Source organism: Neophocaena asiaeorientalis, unplaced genomic scaffold (genome assembly GCF_003031525.2).
Source record: "Neophocaena asiaeorientalis asiaeorientalis breed wild unplaced genomic scaffold, Neophocaena_asiaeorientalis_V1.1 scaffold78, whole genome shotgun sequence".
NCBI classification, from domain to species: Eukaryota; Metazoa; Chordata; class Mammalia; order Artiodactyla; family Phocoenidae; genus Neophocaena; species Neophocaena asiaeorientalis.
Window position 1 is genome coordinate 1,053,488 of NW_020175018.1, and position 19,696 is coordinate 1,073,183.

Genomic DNA, 19,696 nt, shown 5'->3' on the forward strand with positions numbered 1-19,696 from the left:
CCTCAGCAGAGCTGTACCCTCCCAGTGGGTCTGGATGTCGGGGAGACTTCCAGAACCCACCGTGGTCTCCATCGTAACCTTCTTTGCTGGTGTGTATTTAGGGTGAACAAGGGGTTCCGGGTATGTCAGGAGATACCGGATTCCAAGGAGACAAGGTAATTGCAGCAGATTCGCCCCCTGCCCCCTGCCCTGCCCTTCTCTGCTCTGGCTTCCTTCCCAGGGTCCGTCAAGGGCCAGGACCCGCCTGTAGGATGGCTTCCTTTCACACAATCCTGTCTTCTCCATCCTCCGTCTACCCTCTCACTGTCTCTTCCCTGGACTTCACAATGGCCTCCTGACTTATTCCCAGGCCCCAGCCTCTTCCCTCCCAGGCTGTCTTCCTCACCGCCACAAAACTGTTCTGAGGGCCCAGCTCTGCTCTGTGCTCTCAGCCCATCCATGGCTCCCTACTGCCCCCAGAGTGGTGTCCCGGCTCCTTGCCCCGGCACTCGGACCCCCAGTGCACAGGACGCTCTGACACTTTCCTGCCCCTCGCCCTTCTAGCCCTGTGCTCCAGCCCCACTGACCTGCCCGCTGCACCTCAAGCTTGCACACTGCTGCCTAGCCGGGCACACCCTCCGTCCCGCCTGTGCACGGCCCAGCCCCGCCGCAGAACCCCGCGTGGGTGCCATTTTCTCTACCTGCTCAGGAAGTGACCGTTCCCTTCTCTGCCATTCTCATTCCCTGCCCATCACCTGCGGTAGCACATTTCTCCACTGGTTGATGGGGATTTGTGCTCAGCCCCCTGCAGACAGCAGGTTCCCAAGGATAGGGCCCCCGGCTGGCCTGGAGGAGCTCAGCTTAGGGTCCTGCAGACTGGTGAACATTTAAGACACGTCTGAGTGAGTAGCTGACCTGACCGACCGAGGAACCCAGGCAGCCTGCCGAGGCCGGCTCCTCTTTGCCTGCGTCCGGCACCATGTGGCCACATCTGGACCTCACCCAGCCAGTCAACGAGACCCAGATGTTGGCCAGCTCTGCCTCTTCCTCTCCCCTCCCTTCTGGCTGGCCTGTCCTGACCCAGCCTCAGTGTCTCCGGGTTGCGAGCCACGCAGGCCTGGCTGCCTCTCCAGCTGGGCCCCAGGCTCCAGACTTCCCCAGGCATCAAGGGTGCTTCAGTGCTTGCTTGGAGGCCCAGGGTCCCGGGTTCCAGGATCACCTGGTGAGGACAGGAGCTGCTGTTTCACCTTTGCATCCCCGGGTCCCAGCCTATAGGGCTGCCAAGCTGGAACTTGCAAGCAGGGAAAAGGACTGGGGAGCTCATCCTCCCCCTAAATGTGGATGTTCTCCAAGCCTCAGGCCGGCAAGGATGACCAAGCAGCCGTTCATCTGGCCATTTCCGGTCCTAACTAACCACAGTTTGCTCTGCATCTTTTTCAGGGGAGCCAGGGCTTACCAGGGTTCCCAGGCGCACGGGGGAAGCCAGGGCCTGTGGTAAGTACCTTCTGCTCTGAGATCCCCAACCTCACACTCTCCAAATGGTCATGGAATGTGGCCAGAGATGCTTTCACATCCAGGATCTCCTTTCCTCTCGCAGCAGCTCTGGGAGGCGAATAGGGCAGAGCAGAAATGGAGATTCACCCATTTTACAGATGAGGACACTGAGGCCCAGAGGGGCAGGAGTACAGCCAGCGCCATAGATAGGCATCAGTCACTGGCAGACCTCTGGTGAGAATCAGGGCTCCCGATGTCTCATAACTAATAGTAACATTATTAATAATAGCAGTGGGTGTTGTTTATTTATTGGATGTTACTGTGTATCAGATCCTTCCTGTGCTATACCTCTCTGAAGTCTGCCAACAACCCCAGGAGTTAGAGACTTATTATCGCTCCCGTTTTGCAGATGGGGAAAGTGAGGTTCCCAGGTGAAGTGACTTGCCCTGGATCCTGTGGCTAGCAAGTGTGGGAGATGGGGTTTGAACCGTAGCTCCTTGCGGGTACCTAGGCAGATTTCACTCATATTCTCCTGAGTTTTCCAACCACCCCCAGCCAGGGGGCTAATACAGGAGATCCAGGGAAGGTAGACCCTCACTTAGCCCTGCCTCCTCCACAATCTCTTCTCTTCCATAGGGCAAAGTTGGAGACAAAGGATCCGTTGGGTTTCCTGGGCCCCCTGGACCCGAGGTATGCAATACCCTATTTCTCTGTGTCTGGCTGCTACTGGGACTGGGTGTTTGTTGTGCTTGGGAAACCAAGGCTCAGAGACAGGGAGAGACTTGCCTGGGGTCACACAGCAGATGAGAGATGGGGCTGAGAATAGAAATTCCTTTTCTGCCTCTGTGCCTTCCGGCTTCCCTAGAGGCTCTCAAAGGCAGTGGCACAGAAGCTGGCCTCAGACAGCCTCCCCAGCTTCGTAGCCACCTTTACAGTTTCCAGAACAAACATCAAGAAAACCCTCTGAGCTCTACTGCCTCGACCCTTCACAGGAGCTCCCCACATCCTCTACCCTGAGGTTTGAGGCATCCAACCCCTCTGAGCCCTGGAACTTTTGTAACTACCAGCAGCCACCCTGGAGAAGTGCAGGGCTCACGGCTCACACGGGGGAGCAGGGGACAAGTGTACAATTCTGGTGTTCGATGGAGAAGGAGAAATAGTGAAGGATGGATAAAGCAATTAACGTAACAACTCTAGTTGAGTCAGTAGAACCTGAGAGTTTCTGATACATGTGATAACCAGCACAGGTACGTTAAACGTTCATCCCCTGGCATTTATGTACAAAGGAGCGAGGCAGCTAGTCGAGCCCCTTTTGCTCTCCCCCCACCCCTCCCCAAACCCCAGTACGGGGACCAGCTCTGGAGAACAGGGTGGACAGTGCTAGGGCTACTGTCTGTCTCAGGGGGTCTAGGTCAGCCCTAGCCCCCACCCCACCTCTACACACCTCCCTGGCCTGGGGCCTTGCACATTCGTGAGGTCTCAGAGACAGAAGTCTAATTCTGCCGGGTTCTCCAGATCCTTCCAAAGATCACTCCTGGTATCCCCCGGATGGAAGAGAGAGTGTTTCCTGAAACCTACAAGTTCTGCTTTCCACTCTGTTGACTTTGGCCATGACACAGTCCTATCTTTAGACGAATGGACTTGGCCTCTCTTCCATGGACCTGGTTCCTTCCCCTGGTCACTGGAAAAAGACTTTTCTGAGAGTCCAGGTTTCCCAGCAGTCTGGCCAGTGCGGGTGGAAAGCCTGCTGCTTCCCATTTATTAGGCACCTCCTCATGCCAGGAGGCCGCGTAGTATCTTTGGGATGAAAACTGATCGAATGGCCACCACAACCAGTGAGGGAGATATCGCTACCACCGTTTACAGATGAGGGAACTGAGTCACAGAGCAGCGGAGTGACCTCCTCAGGGTCACTCTGCTACTTGTAGCAAAGAAGGTCTTTATTTGCTCTTTGGCTCCCTCCTGGGGCCCTGGACAGACGGGGGTGGGGTCTTCCTCCCCCATCTTTGCGTTCTGTTTGGATTGGCGGACTCAGTATCCAGAAGATGGCTCGGCGCAGCTGAAGACACAGAAGCTGACGAGCGTGTCAGCGCCTTCCCGGGTCTTTGCCTCTTTTCGGCCACCGACCGTGGGTGCAGCTCCAGCTCCCTAGCCCCCGTGTGAATTAGCTCTCGCACTCATCAGTGGGTCCGAGCTGTGTGAGTGCTAGGATTTGATCAGGATCCTGACCTTCAAGTTCTCCCTGGAGACAGGCCCACCCCAGGCAGACTTGTTTTGTTTTCCCAGGACGCAGGACCCAAAACCCTTTGGAATGCAGATTTTTATCGAGTGCTTACCAGGTGCCAAATACTGAACTAAGTGCTGTACTCACGTTATTCTCTTTAAGCCTCGGAACAGCCCTGTTAGATGATTTTATGGTCGCCATTTTAGAGGTGAGGAAGCTGAGGCCCAGAGAGGCTTAGAAACCTGTCCGGGGTCACACAGTGAGTCGGGGCAGAATGGGACTTTGAGTCTTTCAATTTGAAGAAAAACACATGGGGCTTTAGCTCCATGTGTGTTAGCTCCAAATTCAGGACCGTTCTTGCCTTTGCTAATGAGAAGAGTGAGAGAAGGCTTGAGCTGGAACTTAATGGGAGTTACCAAAAGCTCAAAAGAGGAAGGGGAAAAAGCCACTTACAAAGGCGGAGTGGGGGAGCATTCTGATCTCAGGGATTCATATAAGAAGGCTTTGGTTTCTGGCTGGCAGAAACCAAAGGGAGTAGTGGGTCTGCCCTGAAAGCAAATGGGGTTCTAGGCTGAATTAACAGAGGTATTACACCTAGGACAAGGAAGGGGATGTTCTTATACTGGCCTGTGCTGGTCAGTTCACACCCAGAGAAGCGTGGGTGTCCTAGTGATCAGCAACATTGGAAGCAGGGCAGTTGGAGGAAGCCAGACTGAGGGGCCCTGGGCCCCTGACTAGAAGGGACAGAGAAGGGCAGGCCTTTTCCGTTGGGGAAGGGAGGAGATTCTGCTCCGTGTCAGGAAGAAGCTTCCATTGTAAATGGATGTACTAGTCTTCCATCTAGTAAATCTCAGTGGGAATTTCAGCTTCTGATACGAGCTGAGATTTACTAGATCAGTCCTTTTCGAGGCTTTCAAAGTCACAACAAACCCAGAACACAGAGGATCCCTGCAGTAAAGGATGGCACTTCTCAGTGCAGAGGACGGCTGGCTCTGAGGCCCTGGCTGCCCCAGGCTTAGGACTTGGGAAAGTCTGGATTGGACGAACTTGTATGTGCTTGTTCCTGTGCTGAGACCTTCCTGCCTTGTCTTCCTTAATTTTCTCAGCACCTCTCTGAAGTGTAGGGGCTGATTCTTTGTTTTAGAACTGTGATAACTGATGGCCCAGCGTCACATCCCCTGCAGGATGAGATGGAAATCCAGGTCGGTCCCCCTGTAGGACCTGTGGCCTTGGCATTTCCCTTCATAGTCCCCCTGGGTGACTTCTACCCTCTGCTTCCGTTCAGGGATTTCCCGGAGACATTGGCCCCCCTGGGGACAACGGCCAGGAAGGCATGAAGGTGAGTCCCTGCCCAGGGGAGCTCCGGCTAATGAGGATGACAACTCTTTGGAAACCATGGGCCTGCTTGCAAGCCAGCAGGAGTCTTGCCAGCCTGTGATGGAGATGGAGGTGCTGCCTCTGAGACCCCTTTTTGTTCCCTTCTCACCAGGGTAAGCCTGGAGCTCGAGGCCTGCCGGGACCCCGTGGGCAGCTGGGGCCAGAGGTGAGACCGTCTGGCCCTGCCCCCTGCCCATCCCTCCCAGCTCCCAGCCTGCTCTCTCCTGGGTCCCGGAGGCCTTAGATGAGGGCCAGGGCCCCTCAGTCAGGAGACACAGGGCCCAGGGGCCAGCTCAGGCTTGCCCTCCAGCTCACCCTTTACAGCCCTGCCCCGTGACCTTTTCTGGGTCCTTCTCTGCCCCGGCCTGACTGGTGGGTCACTCCCACCACGGCAACCCCATTGCCCTGAGGTTTTCTCTCTCAGAGCCACCGCCACTGCTTCTGCTCACAGCAGCACAGTTTATTGGGGTATTGATTTGGGAGGGAAGGAATCGTCAGCTCACGTGAGGTCCTGAATCTCAGGGGAATAAAGACACGATGTCGGGTCCCATGGTTAGTGGCAGGCAGCACTAGGATTCCAACCCAGGTCTGCTGAACCCAAAGCCCACGGCATAGACCCTGTAACTTCTGGGCTCCCGGGGGCCGCCTCCGGCCTCCCCAGAGAATGACAAGACTAGTGCAGCTAGTAAATGGCAGAGTAAAGATGTGCTGATTGACTCATTCATGATGAAGGGGATTGACAAGTTCTCTGGGCCTGTTGGAGCATCAGGTGGAGGGCTGTTGGATGCCTCAGGGGCTGGTCCCAGGTTTTTCCCATGCACGAGGCCCTCCACTGCACACCTTGGCCTCAGGCCTCAGGTCCCCCGTGACACACAGCCCTGGGTGAGGGTGCAGGAGGCCCAGACTCACCACGACCACAGGCAGTCATCTGGCTGACATGGGTGGCTTCTCAGGCTGGTTCCGGGTCTGGCATGCCATACGGGCCAGTCTGGAGGCTGCCTGAGCCTGTGGGAGGGCCTGAGGCATCTCCACGGGTGGGAAGCCGGAAGGAGGGTAGGAGGGAAAGACAGCACCAGCCCCGTGCTTCCGTCTACTCTCACGTTACCACGTTACCACTCGTATGCCTGCCACTTGCTCATGTCTTCATTGATTCACCTGTCCACTCGTACATTCATTCGGTCCTCCATCTCTTCCCTCTCTTGTGCCCGCCTCCCAGCCTTCATGCACCACACACCCACTAGACCCTGGGCGCACTCATCCTTCAAAAAAGAATGAGGCATCGTGGCTCTCCTCCAGGAACTCAACTTAGGCTACTCATCAGAGTTTAGTATGATCCTCTCTGCCCTGCACCCTTTTACAGGTGGGGAAACTGAGGCACGGTGAGGGTAAGTTCTTTCACCGAGTAAATGGCAGAGCTCAGAACAGAGCCCGTATCTTTGAGCTGCTGTCTGGGCTCTACTCCCACAGCATATGATAGGGTTTGGCTCTCCTGCCCAGCACTACCACCAGCCCGAGCTAACCACATTCACAGGGCAGCTGGAGCCCCATTCACACAGAAGCCCCCATGTGGCCTGGCCTCTAGGCCTCTGCCTTGGGTGGGGCTAGGCAGGGGACCCAGGTGCACCATTTCTAGGTCCAGGAGAGCTCTCCTGTGCCCACCCCTTCCCCTCCTAACAGGTCAAGTTCTCCAAGGCAACCGCTGGGTTAACTTTCTCCTTTTTGTTCCTCTCTCGTGTCTCCCGACTCTAGGGAGATGAGGGACCCATGGGGCCACCGGGGGCCCCTGGCTTGGAGGTGAGTGTTGCTGGCTCGGGGGAGGTGGGATTTGTCAGTGCTGAGCCAACAGTGTGCAGGTGGGCAACATCTGGGTGGTGCTCTGGAGAGAAGTTGTCAGTGAGGGCCTTGGGCCCCCCGAGGGATGGAGCTAGGACAGACCCCAGAGGAGAGAGACAAGGGGCAGGAAACTGTTCTTGCGCACCTACTGTGTGTTGGTGCTTTGCGCATCCATTTCCGTTCATTTGATTCTCCTGTGAGAGAGACAGTGCCTTGCTTAGTTTCATTCAAGGCCCTCAAGGCTCAAAGAGCGAAGGGCTTAGCCCAGTATCTCATAGCCAGGAAGCGAGGATGCCCTGCCTGGAAACTGACTCTGCATTCTATCCTCTGCTCCAAGTGAGCTTCCAGAAAGAAGGTGTGTGTCCTGCCCCACCTTCAGTCGCGATTGCATAAATTGGCAGGTTGTGGATTTTTTTGGTCCCAGGACCTCTTTACATTCTTAAAAATGATTGAGGGCCCAAAATGCTTTTCTTTGTGTAGGTTACATCGATATGAGTACTTAAAACTGAGAAACTTTGGATCAGTTCTTTCAAAACTAATAACAAACCCGTTTCATGTTAACAAAAATAATAGTTTTTTTAAAAAAAATATAGCTATATTTTCCAAAGCAAAATCATCTAATGAAAAGAGTGGCATTGTTTTACATATTTTGCAAATCTCTTTAACGTCTGGCTTAATAGGAGTCAGCTGGATTCTCCAGTCTGCCTCCGTTCCATCTGTGGATGATACCACGTGTTGTGTAGCCGCTGGAAAACTCCACTTACGTTCATGAAAATGAGTGACACGGGCAAATGACAGCTTAATTTCTTATGAAAATAGTTTTGACCTCCAGTGAAATCTCCAGTGAAGGGGTCTCAGGGACCCCCAGAGGGCCCTGGACCGCACCTTGAGGACCACTAGTGTAAACTCTCCATTCCCCCTGTGTCCTTTATCTTCTGTTCCAGTCCCTTCCTTTTCCTCACTCCTTGAAAGCAGGTTTCATCATCCCCATTAGCAAACAAGACCAGCGGGGAAGGGGGACCTCCCAAGGTCACACAGCTGGAGACCTTCCCTGCCTCCCCAAGGACAGTTGGCAGCCTAGAGACGTGGGGCTCTGCATCCCTGCCCCCTCCTGGCTTCTCTCACTCACCTCTCCCTGTTGCAGGGTCAACCTGGCAGAAAGGGGTTTCCTGGAAGACCTGGCCCGGATGGCTTGAAGGTGAGGGGACCTGGAAGTGACTGGGCAGGGAGGAGAGAACGCCTGGGGAAGAGAGGAGAGAGGGGGAGCCAACCTGTGAGGCCCTAGGATGACCCCTGAATCCCTGGCCTGTTGTGAAAAAGGGAGGAAATGGTCCCCGTTTATCACAGAGTATGTATGGCTAACGAAGAGGAAACAATGGACAGAACCTCAGTGTCTCCCAGTGGGGCAGCGTTCAAGCAATGGGGTACAACGTAGCCACCAAAGATGGCACGCTGGAAGATTTTACAAGACAGGAAAATGCCTGTGCATTGCGGGGGGTGATGGCGGGGGTGTAGGAAGCAGATCACATAGCGGAAGAGGGGCTGGTTACGCTTGTTCCCGAAGGCTCAGAGCAAAGGCTGGAATGTGGACGGGGGTTATCTCTGGGTGGTGGGATTGCAGGAGATCTCCATTTTCTTCTCTGGGCTTCTGTATTTTCCCCATCACGTACCATAAACATGCATTTCATTTATTATTAACAGTTCTTTTAAAGTTATCAAAAAAGAACTGGCCCCAGTAGGAGAGTGTGACCCTCAACACATCGGCAGCTTAATGCCCTTCCAGGCACTCCCTTTGAAGAGGCTGGATTTCCCCAGCCGTCCTGGGCAGGGATCACTGGACCAAGTTTACAGCTGGGCAAGCGCACAGAGGGTGAGGGCAGAGCTGGGGGACCCAGGCTGTCCACGTCCCCTCCCCTCAGTGGAAATGGCCCCCGTGTCTGTGTCTGTCTGGCCCTTCTGGGGGTCCCAAGTGTGAGGTCTGGGGGAGGAGTTGGGGTGGAGGCTGAGGCTCGAGCCGGGATCACAAGGCACCACATCCATTTGTAAACCAAACTCCTGGCTGGTCCAAGCTCACGTCCTGCCCTCTGAGGTCTTGGCCTTTCTCCCTCAGATACCCGCTGTCTTTCTGTAGTGGGAGCAGTGACATAGCCTGGGTGGATTTATCCCGTGGGTCTGCTCACCAGTGTGGCTATGGCTGCAGAAGAGGCAGGAGCCGTCCCAGCAGACAGACGAGGCTGCGAATGGCCACCTGGTATGAGAGCTGGAAATAGCCTCAGAGACAAATGAGTCTGATTTATTTTCCTTATTTGTAACTGGGGACGCCGAGCCCAGAGCAGAGACGAGACCCACCAGAGTCACTTGTGAGCTGGTGGCAGAGCTCTGGTGGGTTAGGTCCAGTACTCAGGCGCCCTGACTCCCCAGTTCCCTGCACGTCCTGCGGTGGGGCAGCCTGGTGCAGTAGGAATGGGGATTTCCATCAGTCAGGCCAAAGTTCCAATTCTAGCCCTGCTTCCAGCGCACTGTGTGACCTCCAGAAGGTCACTTTACCTCTCTGAGCTTCAGTTTCTATCTCTTCACCTCTCTGAGCTTCAGTTTCTATCTATCTCCACAAAATGGGTTGATGAAGGGCCCAAATGAGATACAGATCTCGTGCCAAGTAATCTGCCCAGGGCCACTCTGAGGGAATGGTGACTGGGGTCATCCCTGGGGCCAGAGGTCCTGTCCCAGTATCCCTTGACCCTGCCACTTGTTTGGAGTCTCCAAGGCCAGACTCTGGAGTTGAGTTTCCTGGTCCATCCCCACCAGTGGGGACTAAGGCCACTCAACTGGGGTGTCCCCCAGGAGGCCTAGACTCCTGTCACCCATGCCAAGTGACCCTCCTCTGTTCCTCTGCAGGGAGAACCAGGCAATCCTGGACGACCGGGACCCGTGGGTGAGCAGGTGAGTCACTGCTGTCTTGGAGCATATCGGCTCCCTTTACTGAGCGCTTACACTGTGGGAAGCACACACACACACCTCATTCATTCCCCATCCCAGCTGGAGAGGTAGGTCCGCTCATCTTCCCCTTTCATTGACACGGACAGACTCTGGCTCTGAGGGAGTTGAGGTCACTGAATGAGAAAGCCATGAATCTCAGTCACAGCAGTCACGCCCCACGCCCTGATTCTGCAGATGTTCTGGGGGCATTCGCCCAAAGACATTACGTGACTTTGCTCCCAGAACGTGAAAAGTGGAAAAGCCCTTTATGCTTTGAGCCCTTCGTGCTCAATTTAACGGGGAAGCTTGAAGACCAGAGAAGCAGAGCCACTTGCCAGGGACTCTTGGTCCAGGCATCCCTAAATTATAAAGAAGATGAAATTCAAACCAGTGGGTCTGGATAGTTGGGAAGTCGGGTCAGGGTCTGAAGAGCAGAGGAGGTGACAAGTGGTCATTGAGAAGGAGGTCCAGGGCCCTCGGTGCTGGAGGCTGCTGGGTGGATGGCCGGCCTCCGTCCCCCCTCTGCAGCCCCGTGCCTCCTGAAAGCATCACCTCTGGGCTTGTAGGCCGGGTTGGAAGGTAGCAGTCTCCTCCACTCCTTTAAAGGAGGACCCCACCTTCTGAACGCTGTGAGGAGCTGCCTCAGGCTGGAAGGAGCAATGATGCTGGGGACCCAGAAGAATTTGTCTCCACTGAGAAACACCATCAATGGCGTGAGAGTCACACGATGAGCTTCCTCACCAGGCCTGCAACATCTGTTGGGGGGAAGAAAGGAACTAAAGCAGGGGGAGCACTGGATTTTTGAAACCTTTCCAGTGTTATTCGAGTGTATTCTGCGGGAAGCCTGGGAGATTGGAAGGGCGGCCGTGGCCTGGATGTATTTCCTCATTGGAAAAAAACAGGCAATAGGTTCAGCAAATTTAATTTCACAGTTATGCTCGTGGTAGGGCCCTCGGGAAATAGATACTCGGAATCCTAAGATGGCAGGACACGAAGAGTCCTTAGGAATCACTCTAGCTGGGGTCCTAACATTTTTTGTGCCTTGGACCCCTTTGGCAGGCTGGTGAAGGCCACGGACCCCTTCTCAGAATAGAGAGCTTTTAAATGCATAAAATACAAAACAAAGGACTACAAAGGAAATCAATTATATTGAAATACAAATGGGACAGTACGTTAAAATGTGATCTCCACAAAGATCTGTTTCTTTATTCTTGCATTAAATAACGAGATCTAACGGCGGGATCCGGTCATGACCTCAATTTTGAAGTGGTGACAAGCCTTACTGATACATTTTGAACTCTGCAGCAGTGACGGTAATGTGACCATTACAGGTGCTGTGGGTTTGTTGCCTACACTCATATTTGCTAAATTTCAACTAGGTTGGTGAAAATAAAAGTTGTAGTTTTTCCCATTCAAGTTTATGGACCACCTCCGCCCCCCCCCCGCCTCCTGAAATCCATCCATGGAGCCTTACGGGGACCCTAGGTGAAGAACCCCTGGATCCTGGTCCATGTTGGCAGGCTGGGATTCATGGAGGAGAGTGGGCTTGACTTAGATGACCAAGTAAGGTGGTGGCAAAGCTGGGGCAGGAGGAGTGGCAACCTGGCCTGGGCAGCCCCAGGCTCACTTGTTCAGTAGAGCCCTCAGCTAGCTGCCTGGCTGGCTGAGCAGGAAGGAGAGACCTGTCTGAGCCGTGAGGCAGGAGCCCAGTGGCTGCCATTAGGCACGCGGGGTGCCATGCCTGCCGTTCCCTCGGCCCCCTCCCGAGGTGGGAAGGAGCAGGCATTTCCTGTTCATGGCAGAATCAGAGGATCCCCAGGAAAGAGTATAAGGACCTCCTTATAACCACAGTGTCTGCTGCATTTATCAGGTACCTGTTAGGTGCCAGGCTCTGTGCCAAACACTTTCCTTACCATCCCCGGCAGTTCCTCCAGCAACACTATGACAGTCGGTAGTATTGGCCCCGTTTTGCAGATGAGGAAACCAAGGCTCTGAGAAGTTAAGTAACTTGCCCGAGATCTCCCAGGCGGTAACATAACCGTCAGAGCCCAAGTTGACACTCAGGCCTGCTGGATTCCCATGACCTGCCCCGAAGAGTCTAGAAAACCCTTGACCTGAGCTCTTGCGGTTTTCCAACAGCTAGTTAAGAGTGCAGCCAGCCTGCCGGGCCCTGTCCCAGGTGCTGGGCGCACAAAGATAATTACAAGGCATGAGCGTCGCCTTTAAGAAGCTCTGTCCGGGGGAAACCAGGCCTCTAAACACCTAACCCTGAGATGTCTAGTCCAGCAGAGGACCCACGACTGTCTTGTTCCCAATTGCATCCCCAGCACCCAGCAAAGAGTCATATGAGAGCAGGGAGAGAGGGAGAAAAACCCCCATAGTCGACAACAGGCCTTTATCTGTAGACTGCATAAGGACCGGGCCAGCCTCCTCCCCCAAACCGGGGACTCAGATCCTGTCTGTGCCATGCCCACTGTAGGTGACAATGTTGCCTCCCCCCGCATGCCCTCTTGCCAGCTGAGAGGAGCCAACTGTGTCTACAGCTGTCAGAGCTGCTTCTGCACCAGCCCTGCCAGGTGGAAGCCCTGGGCCTTGGGGGCGAGCTTCCCCGGACCAGCCTCAGCTCCACCCACGGGACAGGATGCCAGGATGTTCCGGGACAGTGCCCCAGTGGGGACAGGGTGTCCTGGGATGGGGGCGGGGAATGGGCTGTATGGCCCTTATTCATGAGGATCCCATTTGGTTTCTTCATTGAAGTTTATGACCTGCCTGCCTTCCAGGACCCAACAACTCATAAATTTAAAGTAGCTATGAAATTTCTGTTTCTCTGGGCCAGCTGGGCAGGGGCCTCTTAACAGAGCAGCTTTTATTCCCTTTACTCGGCATCCTCTAAATGTCTGACTGCTCCCTTGTTGGGAGCTCAGGCCTCTGTCTTAACCCCGTGCCCTTTTAAAATAAATTAGAATAGGATGGGAGGGATACTTGGTTATTTTCTGTGACTTATTAGCCATGATCTCATACCTTGAACCTCACCCCTCTCACCTCATACTTCAACCCCGAAGGGTCTGTGAACTCAGGGAACTAGGCCCCCATGTATGGTGATAGTGTCGGAGTGCCAGGCAGATCTGTGCCCTGCTCATGGCCACACGTGTTGGAGTGACTGACAGGTGCATGGGCTTTGGAGCCACACAGACCAGAGTTGAATCCTAGGCTGCAGCCACGAGACACGCACAGTCCCGGTCTGAGCTGCCGCTTGAAATCTGTCTCTGAGCCCCGCAGAGTGTACAACTTCGGGTTTGTTTCTGATCAGGTTCAAGGTCTCATTTCTTTCTGGATACAGTCTGGGGACAGGGAGCACGTTTTATGGGGCAAAGCCACTCATCCCTCAGTCTTCCCGAATTCTCCCAGAAACCCTTGGCTACAAACCTGGGCTCTTCCAAAGCCACTTTTGCAGCCCTGAACCACACTAGACCCCCATCTGCTGGAATTCTCCTTAGCAGAGAAGAGAGTGGGGTCTGGGCTGGGAATCGCCTGCCTTCCAGCGTTACTCCTCTAACTAAGCCCTTCGCCCTCACTGAGGATGAGCCAGTCGCCTGCTCCTGGCGGCAGCGAGGCCTGCAGCCACCTAGAAGAATCCTGGAACACAGAGGCCGGTTATCACCCAGTGGAGTTAAACAGAGCAACAGGAACCACAGTGTGTGTGCATGTGTGTGTGCGTGCGTGTGTGTGTGTGTGTGTGTGTGTGTGCTCTTTCAGAAAGGAGAGGAAGCCTTTCACAAGACAGTAAAAAGGCCTTCACTTCCCAGATTTCAATCAGGTCTTTTTGGCAAGGGCTGTTAGGGTGTTTCTTCTATCCCCGCCAACAGGTTTGTTTCTCTCTTTGAAACAATCCCAGAGCCCCGAAAGATGGGGACAGATTTCTCATAGGCAGGCCTCTTCCCAGCACCTCTGAAGGACACCCCCCAGCTTCTGGCACGGGAAGAATGTGTGGCTCTCCCAGGGATGCTGGCAGCAGCCCCACCGCTTGGCTCCAAAATCAGAACCATCTGGTGGAGTGAAGGAAGTCAGGACAGTGCCCAGAGAGAGACAACTCTCTCCTCGGTGGCAGCCCCACGCCGGCTGGGTTACCCGGCACGGGGCAGGAGACACGGGGAGACAGCTCCGGTGGAAGAGAGATGTGGGAGACACGGGGAGACAGCTCCGGTGGAAGAGAGATGTGGGCGAGTTACCTTTGAAACTCAGCACATCTCTGAATTCACGTTGCTTCCTTCTTTCTCTTGCTTTTATACACATTTCTTATAGGGACTTCTGGGATTCATTGGTCTGGTCGGGGAGCCAGGAATCATGGGAGAAAAGGTAAGTCGTGTGGGAATATCTAAGCAAATAGAGCTTGTGTTTTGAAATTTTTAAAAGGTGAAGGGGCCAGTTGCCCTGGGGGTGTCAGACCTCCCTCCCTGGCCTCTCCTCGCTTCCCTGGCCTTCCAGACCCTCAAAGAGCCATTGTTCCGTGTCCCAGCATCCCCTGGGGCTTCCGCCATGTCCTCCTGCCAGCATCCTCAAACACAGTTAGATGTCTGTGTGACAGCCATCTACGTGGTCTGGGCCGCTCACAGCTGCGCGCTGGCACTGCGTGGGGCTGGCAACAGAAGGAGGCAGAGTCATCTTTCAAAAAAGGAGCCCAGTTCTTTAGTTTGCCTTGTTAATGCCAGCAGCTTTGTTTTACAGACCAGATAACCAAGGCTCCAATAGGGGAGGTGACTTGCTCAAGGTGACCCAGATAGGAAGTGGCAGAGCTGGGATTTGAACCACATTCAGTTTCCATGGCCACACTTTGCCCCACGTTGGCTCCCAGCCCATAGCTTGTGGCTTCCCATTTCCCATGGGCCCTTGAGGGGAAGGTTTATCTGATTCCCCAGGAAGGCGACCTACGGGAATTGATATTATTCCCATTGGATAGATGGAAAGACTGAAGTCCTAATCTGGCCCCACCTAGCTTCCCAGGCTCATCCCGTGCCTCCCTCTTATCATTCCCTGTGTCCCAGACCTTCTGGTCACCTTCTCCTCCTCCTCCTTCTCTTTCTCCTCTTCTTCCTCTTATTTTTTTAAATTTAACATCTTTTTGAAGTAATTATATTCACAGGAAGTTGCAAAAAATAGCACAGAAAGGCCCTGTGTAACCTTCACCCTGTTGCCTCCATGGTAACATCTTTGATAACTTCAGTGCAATATCAAAGCCATCTCTGGCCTTCTTTTGTTGCTCGAATGTTCCATGTCCCTCCTCACCTGCAAACCATTACCCATGCCGTTCCCCTGGCCAGGTACACCCTTCCCAATCCCCTATCTTTGCCTAGATGACTCTCAGTTATCCTTCAGCATTCTGAGGGAAGCCTTCCCCACCACACCCCTGCACTCGGGGGGTCAGATCCCCTAGTGAAACACCTTAGCACCAAGACCCACTCCCTCCCTTCACTTACCCCAGTTTGCATCTGTTTTGGTGATTTGTGTCAGTCTCCTCGTAACACTCTGTCTCACTCCGTGTGAGCAAGGTCTGTCTGTTTCTACCCACCATCGTGTCTTCAGGGTCTAGCATATCATGCCAGGCACATAGTAGATGCTCAAGAAATGTTTGCTGGCTGTGCGAATACAAGAAAGAGGGCTTCACACAAATAGAGCCAGGATCCAAACCCAGAGCCGCTGCCTTCCGGCCATAGCTCTGTCTGCTACACCTGCCATCTCTGCCCGATCTGTCTGGATTGGTCAAGAGAGACTAAGTTGCATCTCTGATTCTCCAGCATCTTATCTGGGTTGGAGCAGGGGGTGGGGAGAATAAAAGAAATGCCTTATATTGCCATCTCTGCCTTAGCAAGCCCAGCCCAGGGGATGCCAGGCCTAATGAGGACCACAGAACGTGGGCCAGGGTCAAAGGGGATGATGTGTTTAGCACATCCTTGATCTGGACCAGCCCTGCCCAAGGGAAGCCCACCGTGTGTGTGGCACACCACAGTGGATGCTGAGGCCTCCTAGGACTTGCTGGGGTTCTTGGCGTCTGCTGACTGAAATCTCAGGACTCCCCCCTCCCCCTGTCACCACCCTGGGTGATGTGGCTATAGACCTTGGACAAGTCCCTGCACCTACCTAGTCTCTGGAGTGCCCTCTGCACCCTCCCCCCATAGAGCCACCCCACTGCCGTGACCTCCCTGAATTGCTGTCTCCATCACAGGGTGACCGGGGCATGATGGGACCCCCAGGCGCGCCCGGACCCAAGGGGTCGATGGTAAGGAGCAAGTCTGCATCCCCTTGCCCTCTCCTGTCACAGCCGCGGTGACAGCTCTGCTCTCCTCTGCCTGCGTCCGCGTACCCAAGGCGTTCACGACGACTGGCTCCTTTACCTTCCAGGAGGCCCTGGGCTGGGGCTGAGCCACGGCCGAGGCAGTACTGCAGAAGGAAGAGGCACTTTCCAGAGCTGATTCCTTCTTTTTCATCTCTTTCTTGGTAGGGTCATCCTGGAACTCCAGGTGGCGTTGGGACCCCCGGGGAGCCTGGACCTATGGTAAGCAAAGCCCTCATGTTCCCTGAGCTCAAACCCACTGTCGAGTCATGGTGAGGAGTCCAGGTCTCAAAGTCAGACAGACCGGGAATTCCAGCTCCCCAACTCCCCGGCTGTATTGTCAGGGCAGATCATTGAACTCTGCACCTAAATTTTGCTCATATGAAAAATAGATGAAATAACCATGGTCGTGATAGTGTGATTGCATGGGTGAAACGAAACCAGGCAGCTAATGTTCATCACATAGGGATGGTCATTGCAAGGGAGTGTCATGGTCATTGGCACCTCTGTTGCTTTGTTCATCCACTCAGGAAATACTGTGTCCCATGTGCCGCTCCAGGAGCTGCCGTCAACAAGGCAGAACGCTGTCCCTGCCCTTTAGGAGCTCGTATTCTGGCGTGGCAGAGAGAGAAGCCAGTAAATAAGTGACAGATGCTATGGAGAAAGCAGGGAAGAAAGTGGGAAATGAAGGGCCAAGGATACAGGGCTCCTGCGCTTCTCATGATGACTGAGGCACCAGGGATATTCCCGAGGATCCCAAAGCGGGGAGGTGGGAGAGGCGGGGGGCTGGGGGGAGGGTGTGGCCAGGAGCACCCAGATTCAGGGGTCCCTCCTACTCCCCCGAGGGTGAGGTAGGGTTGGGGGCTGGGTGGCTCTCACCCTGAGCACATGGAGCTTCTGGTCCCTCCACCTCTGCTGGTGGAGGACGGAGGGAATTGGGGCAGGGCACTCACTTTGGCCAAGGCTGAGGCTCAAGGCTGGGAGCCCACTCTGGGGCGAGGGGATGGGGGGGTGGGCTTCAGGCAGGTGGGAGGGGGACCGGCACAGGCAGGATCCCGGGGCAAGCCTGGAGGGTGATGAGTTCAGGTGCCTTCACAGGCTAGACTGAGGGGCTCCCTGGGGTCTGAGGAAGGAAGGAACGGGAGCCTTCGATGGTTTGAATCCAAGGGAAGTGCGTCCATACCAGTTCTCTGAGCCACTTAGGGAAGCAAGGCCAACTCAGTTCCCACACTTTTCTGTGCACCTGCCGCGTGCTGTGCCCATGCTCAGTCCTGGAGTTGCAAAAATGATACAAAATAGATCCTGCTCTTAAGATTCTCACTGTCTAGTCCTCTCACTCATTAACAGACTTTTACTGAGCACCTACTATGTGCCAGACAGTGCTAAGTGCCCAGGGTAGGGCCGAAGCCAGAGAACAAGGATGCTAGGGGTCTATCATCCAATTCTAGCTGTGCCCCCGGACCTCAGGCTCCCTGAGCCTCCCTCTAGGCTTTCTTCCTCCCGTGTCCAACCTCCTCCCCATTCCATTTCCTCAGTGCTTCCATCTGTTCAATGGTTTGGCTCCGACTTAGTGAAATCAAACAGTGAGCTGCCGTTTTCAGATCCCAAGGTTGCCATTGACCCTCCTCTGTTGCAGTGTGGGGCTGGGCCCTTGGATCTCTTGGGGCTCCTTTCGGACAGCCAGCTGCCCCCAGTGCCACTGGGGAAAGCAGGATAGCACGGAGGTCCAGAAAGCTTCAGAATCAGACACATGTGAGTCAAATTCTGGCTCCCCCTTTACTAGCTGTGTGATTGTTGGCAACATTTATGGCGTCTCTGAGCCTCAGTTTCCCCATCTGAGTCAGCATAATACCACCTTCACTATGAGATTGTTGTGAGAAATGAATGATACCGTGCATGATGTAATGCTTAGCAAGCTACCTGCATATACCAAGTGCTTAATGAATGGTAACAAAAATAATTGCCATTACTATTTGTTAGATATGATAATTACCACTATTATTAGTAAGACTGTTACTATGAAAGTGACATTTCTGATGATACCGTTCACGTCTGATGGGCATTTTCCACTTTTCCAATCACTTTAACATCCATGTTCTCCTACGGTCCACTGAGGTCAGCCAAGGTTATTATCTCCATTATTTGGAGGGGAACAGTCAGGTCCTGGGACCACCAGTTTCTGACCTCCTCTCCCTTTGAGAGAGCTGACAGCAACCCTTTACTGAGGACCTTCCAGGTCATTTCATCTTCCTAGCAACTCTAGGAGTCAGGGACTCTTCTTATACCCATTTTATAGATGATGAAACTGAGGCCTGAAGAGTTTAAGTCACTTGCCAAAGGTCACAGAATTAGTAGGTGGCAGAGTCAGGGTTTGAACCTAGTTCTCTGGTGAAACAGTGTGCTCTCTACACTACTGCCTCTGAGCTGAGACTTGGCTCCTGACATTTCCCAGTGACGCATTGCATGCCTTCTGCAGTCTGAGATCCCTCTATAAAATGGTCCATTCTCACCCAGTCGTCATGTTCTCCCTCACCCGGGAGGCAGATCTGTCTTTTTAGGGGGCCAAGCCCGGGTCCACACCCTGCTTGCTCTACTGACAAGGGATCAGGTTGGGACCCAGCGCCTCACATCAGCCCTTTAGCAGTTGAAAGGTCTGCGCCCCCTGAGGCCCTGGGAAGAGAGAAATGGGAGCAGAAAGAGGAGTTTTTCCTGAGGCCCCAAACTGAGCTGGGCCTCTCCCTGGTATTCGGAGGGGGGGATGAGGCCGTCTTTTCTTGTAAAAGGAGCACGCCCAGTCTGAGAATCCCGCGGAGCTGGGAGGCTCCTGCAGCTGTTGGAGGGGTCCTTGGCCAGCCATGCGGCTAAGACACAGCTTGACGTGTGTAGCTGGGGGCTGGAACCTGGGGAGAGAAGCCAGGCAGCGAGGCGGTTTCTTCACCTTCTTCATCTCTCTTCACCTTCTTCACCTTCACCTCTCTTCACCTTCTTTCTCTCCCTTCCTATCCTCTGTCCTCTTCAGTCCTTCCCTTAATTCCTGTCATCGGCCCGCCCTGGGCCAGGTGCTGGGAATTCAAAGAACAAAACCAGCCCTGTTTTTTCATTCCCTCCCTCCCTGTCTCTTCTTGTCATTCCTTCACCAAACTGAGATAACCCTGGCAGGGGCGTCTTCCCTGGGCCAGGCCCTGCTCCCTTCTCTTTGCCTCCCCCACCCCCTTCTCCACCCAACCTCACCCTGGCTCTTCCTGCCCTGGGCAGACCCTTCTGGATGCTTGCAGGTAATATTCAAGGTCAGGGTGGGGGGACAGAACTTGGGACCCCATATTCTTCTTGCTGATGGAGAGAGAAAAGGGGAAGTGGGAGTTGGAGATTTGGGTCAGGAATGTCCTCATAGCTGCCGGTTGTTGATTTTGAGATAAAGAAGGAAGCGGCTTATCCATCCAGGATGCCTTCTCCCTGCTGCTGGATCCCCAGGCGCTGACTCCTGC

At 54.2% G+C, this 19,696-nt stretch overlaps 1 protein-coding gene across 1 annotated transcript in view; it reads left to right on the forward strand.

Moving 5' to 3' along the window:
• Positions 1 to 19,696, forward strand: part of COL27A1 (collagen type XXVII alpha 1 chain) — a 144,170-nt gene that overhangs the window by 74,228 nt on the left and 50,246 nt on the right. The window contains exons 18-28 of the mRNA XM_024762185.1: positions 102 to 155; positions 1,420 to 1,473; positions 2,110 to 2,163; positions 4,983 to 5,036; positions 5,187 to 5,240; positions 6,824 to 6,868; positions 8,052 to 8,105; positions 9,803 to 9,847; positions 14,186 to 14,239; positions 16,104 to 16,157; positions 16,380 to 16,433. Of these exons, the coding sequence (XP_024617953.1) occupies positions 102 to 155; positions 1,420 to 1,473; positions 2,110 to 2,163; positions 4,983 to 5,036; positions 5,187 to 5,240; positions 6,824 to 6,868; positions 8,052 to 8,105; positions 9,803 to 9,847; positions 14,186 to 14,239; positions 16,104 to 16,157; positions 16,380 to 16,433 (576 nt within the window). The remainder of the gene's footprint in view (positions 1 to 101; positions 156 to 1,419; positions 1,474 to 2,109; positions 2,164 to 4,982; positions 5,037 to 5,186; positions 5,241 to 6,823; positions 6,869 to 8,051; positions 8,106 to 9,802; positions 9,848 to 14,185; positions 14,240 to 16,103; positions 16,158 to 16,379; positions 16,434 to 19,696) is intronic.